Source organism: Fragaria vesca, linkage group LG4 (genome assembly GCF_000184155.1).
Source record: "Fragaria vesca subsp. vesca linkage group LG4, FraVesHawaii_1.0, whole genome shotgun sequence".
In the NCBI taxonomy this organism is placed as follows: domain Eukaryota; kingdom Viridiplantae; phylum Streptophyta; class Magnoliopsida; order Rosales; family Rosaceae; genus Fragaria; species Fragaria vesca.
The window spans coordinates 20,159,049-20,167,508 of record NC_020494.1 but is presented as its reverse complement, the minus strand read 5'-3'; the positions used below and the strand labels follow the sequence as shown (position 1 = coordinate 20,167,508).

The window sequence follows — 8,460 nt, the reverse complement described above, 5'->3', positions numbered from 1 at the left end:
CGATTCGTACACGAACTTGAATATGACTTGTTAAAATATCAAGAAAATGCAAAGAAATCATTAGTGGAACCATAACCAGTTATTATTTGAGAGTCACTGCTACTGCTTTTTATATATCTATATATCGTGGAACAAGACAAACCAAGCACTTCACACTAAACGGATCGATGTGGCTTCCTTAGTTTAATTTCTTCGATCTGTATACGTACGTATGTCTGTTCAAGATTTGTATATTACATCGAGGCCTCGAGGGTGTATAGATTTCTTATGGGAGCTTTAAACAGATGCATCTGCCTGATTAATATATAGCTAGCTAGTCTGTAAATATGTCTCCGTTGTACGTACTCTTATTCTGAAGATTAATTACAGATACTCGAAGCAAATAAACAGAGTATTCTATCAAGAGAGCTAGAGGAAATTATTTGGGTATGAACTAGCTAGTATATGAAAGAAGTTTTGGGTGGGTAAACTGTGGAAGTTCTTTTGGTGACCTTTCATAGATTTCAACCACTTTATTGATTTCACAGTAACATGATCGAGCTTATGAGCATGAGTAACAGTAAAAAATGCATTACCTGATTTGATTTGATCTGATCGATTTGGATGGAAACGTACATTATCTCGATCAACATAATGTTGTTGTTGGCTTTCTTAGGACTTTTGTCCCTAAGATACATATTAAGGTCAGATCATTGTCCCTAACGATTCCTTCAATTAGTTCTCAGAATTATTAGTTGGTGAAACTTTTATCCCAGCAGGTAACTCGTAAAAACCTATAAATCTATAACTGTGTTATAGTTATGTGTTAATCTAGCTAGTAGCACTGTATCTTCTACTAAACTGTCTGCCACTGCCAGAAAACGGCCTGGTTGAACGAGTACTTTATAAACACTGAGTATGATGGAATCAGATAAAGAATGGAGGTAAACAGAATATCAGGTAGGATACGATCATTGTTTATGTCATTGGTATTTGCATTATGTAGTGGCCCTAATTATAAAGATGAAGATGGGGAACATTATTGGGATGTAATTCTCTAATCATTCCTGCTCACATGTCTTCTCGAATCTCCAAGACGTACTCAAAAGCAGCTTAGCTTAGCTTAGGGTTGGTATACGAAAATGGCAATATATCTACTCAGAGGTATCTGTTTCTTTGCACTCACTGATTGTAAGCTTCGAGTGAATATTCTTGTCAACAGAGACTCTAGTTCTTCTTTTGAGGAATCATGCATGAAAAGTTTGGTGGAGTTTTGAGGTTTAGGTTGCCCTACAAATTAGATATATGGCTTTGCTAGCTGTGGAGGAACTTCTTGTCGATCAATCTTTCTTTCCTCTTTCCTAGTTTGGAGTTGGAGTTTGCGTGATGGCATCTGTTGCCATGTTTCACCAAATAACATAATGATTGTGTTTATCAATCGAAAGAGGCGACATGTACCAAATACTGACCTAAAATATTTGCGATACGTTGCAATACTCGTGTATTATCCAGGTACGGTAGCTGAACTGTTGAACACTACCCGTAGTATTTCTAGTGGACATGTATATTCATGTAATCATATATAGCAGCTTAACGTACAACCATGTTCATCCAGTTAACTGATTAATAGATTCATGTTCGACCACTTTTGATGTAAATCTAATATGAAGAGAATTATTATGAAGTATAGTTATTTTATTTTCAACCTTTAGATGTAAATCCCATGGTAGTTGAGCATAAATTTTTAGTCAGTTAGTGACCGGCCATGATGAATATCAAAACTTTGGCAGGCTGTTTTGGGCATATTGGGTAGATGGTGCCTATAATGGATTATTAAAGTCAATTGGCAGTATCGGATGATGTCCCTTCTCATAGTTTGTATTTAGCCCAATAGCCCCTTAAAAGCCCAAAACATGTAAACTGGAATGTGAATAATGAATACAACACTGATGACCACCAGATAATTTTTTTTTTTAATAATTTTTTTATTAATAACTCACACACCCTATATACGTCAATAAGATTTGAACCCATGACCTCAAAGTTGTCAGTTAAACACTTTAACCAACCAAATCACGGCTCATCGACAATGACCACCAGATAAAACTCTGGCTGAAAGCATTTTAGAAGATCGAAATTCGAAAGAACTGATCGAAATGGTGAGTGTATATGTCATTGACATAAATTGAAGAGACAACTGCGCCTAAGCAATGCACTATCAAACATAGAGTGCACTTGCAAAATATTACACAGCCTGATGAATAAATACAACAAGCACAACAAAAAATAGTGAAGGAAATGAACCCAGATGGGTTTAGCTAGCAATGCAAAACGCTTGAAAATCAATAAAAGAAATTGAAGTGTGTGAAAATCAATCTGCAATCTGAGTTCAAGTACATATATCAGTGCAATATATGTTTTTGTTTGCCACGCCATTCTGTTCTTGCTCGCACTATCTCTGCCTTATCGGCTTGCATCCGAAGCAAGTGTGTGTACTGGAGGTCTGGTCTGCGATTGATCGAGTTGTTGTCATTGCTGTTGTTGCAATGATGTTCATGAGCCAAACTTGCTGTTGTGCTCGTCAATGATTCTAGCAAATTTGACTGCCTACATTCTCGTCGAAACTCCAGAGTCATGCTTGTCATGTCATATTCTTCTAATACTTTGAGTGGCACGCTCTGCGCATTAGTATAACAAATTATAATTAAAAACTAATGATATGTAAGCAAATGAATGAATGCAACATCCTCCACTTTGATTTATGTTTATAGCACCAAAAAGTTTTACATGTTTATGTGTTTTTTCATTCTTAAAAGCATGTAAGCGCAAATTGTTCGATTAATTGTTTCAAAGAGACTAAGATGAAACCACCACTAAAGTATATCATTTGTTAGATTTTTACTGAAGTTAAGCCATTACATTGCAACAGATGAAAAGAAAAACAAGTTACCTCAAGAATCCAACCAATGTATTTCACATTGTTTACATGCTGGTTGGCATCCATGTCACTCCATCGAGGCTGAGGAAAATCGGAAGGGATGAAGATTCAGTTAATATCAACTGTGAACTAACCTGAACAGATTAGTATATATTGTATATATAGGATATGAATATGACTTACTGCTAAGCCTGATCGGATTCTCCCGGCAGTTCCATCAGTGAGCTTGTCAATTTTCTCCTTATCGATTTTCTCAGTGGCAATTGCTGCTCTATTTAGGTAGAAAGGCTCTACCTCTTGTCTCACTTGGTCAGGGATCTTTGACAACCTTCTTGTTTCTCTATTCATTATCACCCAAGTGCTGCATAAGATCAAACAACATAGAAAGTTACTTGTCAAGATTAGCCCATGAGGTTCAGGGAGTTTACAAAAGGATATGCAAATTAAAGCCACTGAGATTTTCACCTTGTTGCTCTGGTAATAATTTCTTGAGTATGATAGTCTCGGATAATCCAATCCCTGCGCATTCCGTTTTTGCCTGCTGCATCCACCCAAGTATCTATTTCCACAACATCTCCCCTGTAACATGTTTATCTTTGCTGCATTAGTCCCTAAACCCTATTACAGTTTAACAATGAAACTGATTGGAACATAGATCTGCATGCAGCAAGAGAACTAGTTCCCTAATATTAAATCATATAATGTATTAGTCACATATCACATACATACCAGCAACTGTATCTCTCAACTTGAATATGGACGCGAGTGACGACCCAAATAAGTTTCCGGAGGCTCATCTCACGAGTAGCCCCGAAGCCATTTCCGGCAAGGCCAGAACCTGTTACGTGATTCAGAGCTGTCTCCTGCAATTTAGCACATTGGTTGTTCATGACATAGAGTTTGCTACATGTATAGGGAAAAAAGACCGACAAATCAAGAATTTACCTGAAGAAGATTCATCAGTGTCTCCATGGTGGCAGTTTTGTCAGGACCAATCTCATAAGATCTAATAACGAATGTCTGCCTATATACAAACCTATCCTCCACAAATTTCCCATGTAAACATGAGTGAAGAGATGCATCACTACCTCTATCTATAACTAACTCAGTACCAATACTCTTGTTTCCTAACAATGAATCAGCCTCTTCCACATGAATCCCATTAATCTTCTTTCCGTTGATCGTTTCGACATGACTTCTCGGATTAACAGAACTACTAGCCATGACCGGAAATCTGCGATGTTTGCTTGTCACCATCGCCCTATCCATCGAAGGATAAAATCCCATTTGGGTGACCATATCAACACCATCACTCTTCTCGGCATTGAAAATGTGCCTTGAAAGGTATTGCGTCGGATTAATTCTCGCTGCCATTGATGCCATTTTCTCTAGGTGTTCATTTGGTATGTGAAAGATGAAACAGATAAGAAAACCCAACAAAGTTCAAGTTTGATAAAAGAGGGTGGTGTTGTAGCTTCTTCTAACAGTTGATGATTGTTGCCTTGTTGAAGAATCAAAGGAAATTTTAAAATGCTAGTAGTTGTAACCACTTTTAGAAGGAACAAGATATCTCCTATAATATAACACAAAGAATGGAGGAAAGGGAAGGATTTAGTGTCAAAATTAACGTGTGGGGTGAAAAGGGTTTAAGGGAAGAGAAGGGACGTGGGGTTTTTGCAGCTCAACCACTTCAGCGGGTGGAGGAGAAAATTGTTAGTGAGGAGGGTCTCTCTGCATCAATGGCTTACACGCAATAGGAAGACAGGCTTAAATTTGGTGTTCTTTTTTGGCATTGTTTACAAGGTAACTCTGCCCCTAATATGTTCTGCTACGAATGAGGGAGGCCTCTTATAACAATAGCTTGGTTCATATTAGACAGTAATGAAACTTTGATTGACTTGTGGTTTGTATTATGTAGATAAAAGCGCAGGTAGAGATTTCGTGGTTTTACTCAAAATAACAGTTTACTACTAATAATAAAACCCACAGTGCTTCAGAGGTTGGAAGGTTGGCAACCGCATAGAACAATGAAACAAGGAAGTGAGAAATGAGAGTGGAGGTTACGGATTTTAGGTTTTCATGTAATCAAAGTTTAATGCCATCTTGAACGACTAGGCGGTTGATTCAAGGGGATGCGAATTGCTTGAATGTAAATGTTTGTGCATCTTTGAACATTGAACTACTACTAAGTTGTATTATGTTATTGCTTTCTTTAAAAGATACAAAATGTTGAAATAATGTTAGACATGTTAGTAAGAATGTGAAAATGAGAAATTTTTCAATGCTCTCAAAGGACCATGTGACAGTCTGACATGGTGCTCTCTTGCCAATTAAATTTTGACACGTGGATTTATTACAACTAAAATATAAATTAAGGTTTTCTATATTTTGTGAAATGACTGTCTTAGGTTTTTTATGAGTTTAGCCTAGGGTTTATGGTATAGGGTTTAGGGGTTAGGGTATAGGATATATGGTTAGGGTATAGGGTTTAGGATTTAGGGGTTAGGATTTAAAATATCAACAAGAAACCCAAAATGGACTTTGACAAAATTGCGAAAATTGTTTTTCATTATAAAATTCCACATGTCAAAATTTAATTGGCAATGGAGGACCACGTGACAGTCTAACGTGATCCTTCGGGAGCACTGAAAATTTCTTATGTGAAGAGATAATAAAAATAAAATGTTCGAAAAATTAAATAACTATTATTACAAAATGAGAAATAAACTGAAAATGCGAGTTTGTTCATCTCGTCCGCATGAAGAAACATTTTCAAACGTGTTATCTAGAGAACCGTTTAGATTTAAAGAACTAAGCTGTCATATATAAACAATTTATGTCCTGAGCACACAAAACTCAATCAAACTCGCACCAAGTTTTGGAAGATTCAAATAATTGCATAGACATGTAATGGCCAAGATCATTATATGAAGTCTCCAAGGAATAGAGCCCAAGTAAGAGGTAGCCTCCCTGTCCTCCCATGATAGGATCTGAGACCTTAATGAAGAATGAATGAAATCCTTAAACTATGGAGCTTAAGATTAATCATTACACACTTAGAATAATCCGTCCCATGCCGACCTCATACTAAGAACAACGTGTTCCCTTCTGTCCTAGTGGGACTCGGATCCTCATCGTCCGCCACCTGTCACCGACCTCTGACATCACACATGGACACGTGGCTTGTGTCTAGGGCAAAGCACAAAGCCATTTGCGTCATTTGAGGAAACGGCAAAGCCCAAGGGCTCCAAGGAGGCACGTGACGCACCTGAGCACTGGCACGGTGCTTAATCCACCTCGACACGTCAATGCCAGAATCCGATACCCAAGCTCATCTCTCGCCACGTGTCCCTCCCTCTCCCATGTATAAATCGGTAGGCTTAAACCTTGCCCCCAACACCCTTCCAAAAATCTCCGTTTGTCTTCATGCTCATAGCTCTCAATCCCCAATCCTTTTCTCACTAACAGTCTAGTTTCTACAACCAATCTCTCAGTCTCTCTTCAAGAGTTTGCTTGGTGTGTTTACTTGCTTCAAGTTTGAACCCACAAAGTTGAAAGAAACATAAGAACAATGGGAAAAGGCTGGACTTTCCTTACCCAACTTCACTCTGTTGCTGGGTATGAATCTTAATTAAAACCCCACATTTGATTGTTTTTGCTGTGTAATTTCTTGATGTTATTTTCTGGGTTTATCTTGTAATTCCCTAATTTGTTTTCAATTCTTGCAGGCCTGTGTTGCAGCTGCTCTACCCTTTGTAAGCAATCCCACTCTATCAGTCTTGAGACAAGTTTATTTATTTTTCTTAATTTGTCCTATAAAGCTTCCATCTTTATTTAATGGAAACCCAGTTGATTAATGAACTTAAAATTCTGTTTATTGTGGGAATTTGATTATAGATATGCATCAGTGATGGCCATAGAGAGCACATCAAAGCTAGATGATGAGCAGTGGCTTGCTTATTGGATTATTTACTCTTTCCTCACTCTCTTGGAGATGGTTATCCAACCCGCTCTGGAATGGTAAGAACTAATCATGAAACAAATCAAACACTCATAAAGTTCCAAACTTGGTTAGTTTTGTGGGTTGATTTATTGGTGGTGAAATTGTAGGTTACCAATTTGGTATGAAGTGAAGCTTGTGTTTGTGGCATGGTTGGTTCTACCACAGTTCAAAGGAGCAGCTTTCTTGTATGACAAATATGTGAGGGAGCAAATCCTCAAGCATAGAGGAGGTAAAGACCATCATGATTCATCCAGCAAGTCCCCAAACGGCAAAGGCAAGAACAAGTTCGTACAGTTCATGACCCCCAAGAATGTAAGTTCACTTTACTCGTCTGCTAACAATTTGATAATATCTTAGAGGAACAATTGCAGTTTTGGTCCTTTTGTTTGATTGGTTTCACAATCTTATCCTTATTGATTTCCTTGTTCAAGTTGGTGAGCTTGGAGTATTGAAAGACATAATGCGATAATATTAGGATATAGTTGCTTCTGTTTTGAAATCTCAACTCTATGTCTGTGTGTGGTGTGTACTGCTTTTGAGATTGATGTTTACAATTCTGTTGTTGCTTTAAACTATTTTATTGAAAAGAATTTGAATTTTTGTGCTTATTTGTGCAGGAAGAGCAAGAAGCTTACTAAAAAGAAAGCAGAGAAGGACCACTCTTCTTCTTCAATCTTCTACTTTCGGCCTTTCCTTTAACCTGTTTCTGCTGAACTTTTTTAACCCATCGTGTATAATTTCCAAGACTGTGAGGCTTTGTGTAGTCCTTCGTATTTAGTTGAGCCACATCTATCAGTGAACTCTTATTAGTTTGTAATGCGCACTTTATTAATGATAATTCACTACCTAATCTGCCTAATTGCCTTGATGTAATATAGCAATGAAAGAGGCTTTATGCAGGGTCTCTCTCATAAGTCGTAAGTAGTTCATCACTACCTAATCCGCCTAATGATCTAATACCAAAGCAACGGAAGAGGCTTTTATGTTAGCCTCTCATTAGTCGCACCGGTTCCACTCTACCAATGTGATGTGAAAGTAGAATAGTCCCCAACTAATTAAAGTTGAATGTTTAATTTCTTCTGTGTCACAGGAGTTCTTGCACAATATATACAAATACAAATGTGACTTCACTAGAGATTTGCCGAAAATTCGAGAAAGGGGAGGAATAAGTGTCGCCATCATGTGTCTAGAGTCTCGGTTGGACGCTTGAGACTGAAGCAATAGGTCATAGGTGAAGCTTCTCTAAATAGCGATAGCCAATAGCAGTGAAGTAGGAGAAAGCGGATAACCAATTCTGTTCACCGGAATACTTGCATTAGGTGAAATCATAGACAACAGGATGTTATGAAAAGAGTGTAGAGATTTATAGGATACTGATTTGTTGACTACAGAATTTTTCATCACTGGTTTGGTCTATCCCCGAATCAGATGACAACATTTTGTAAGATACAATTCAAGGTATCAGGTGGAAGGTAGGTGGATGTTAAGATATAAATCTTATATCGGGAATATAAGACATTATCTATGGGTTTATAAGGGT

The 8,460-nt window shown here is 37.6% G+C and overlaps 2 protein-coding genes across 2 annotated transcripts; one reads left to right on the top strand and one right to left on the bottom strand.

Annotated features, from left to right (window-relative positions):
- Positions 1 to 2,135: 2,135 nt before the first annotated feature.
- On the bottom strand, positions 2,136 to 4,435 carry LOC101297137 (palmitoyl-acyl carrier protein thioesterase, chloroplastic-like). Its single transcript, XM_004297477.1, has 6 exons — positions 3,863 to 4,435; positions 3,647 to 3,780; positions 3,383 to 3,496; positions 3,101 to 3,278; positions 2,930 to 2,998; positions 2,136 to 2,657 (listed from the first exon to the last, which is right to left on the bottom strand). Exons 1-6 carry the CDS (start codon positions 4,298 to 4,300, stop codon positions 2,382 to 2,384), a joined length of 1,209 nt encoding a protein of 402 aa, XP_004297525.1. The 5' UTR covers positions 4,301 to 4,435; the 3' UTR covers positions 2,136 to 2,381.
- Positions 4,436 to 6,312: 1,877 nt separating this feature from the next.
- On the top strand, positions 6,313 to 8,009 carry LOC101296856 (protein HVA22-like). Its single transcript, XM_004297476.1, has 5 exons — positions 6,313 to 6,535; positions 6,646 to 6,672; positions 6,815 to 6,937; positions 7,028 to 7,232; positions 7,538 to 8,009. The coding sequence occupies exons 1-5, from the start codon at positions 6,489 to 6,491 to the stop codon at positions 7,556 to 7,558; spliced, it is 423 nt and encodes a 140-aa protein (XP_004297524.1). The 5' UTR covers positions 6,313 to 6,488; the 3' UTR covers positions 7,559 to 8,009.
- Positions 8,010 to 8,460: the final 451 nt, after the last annotated feature.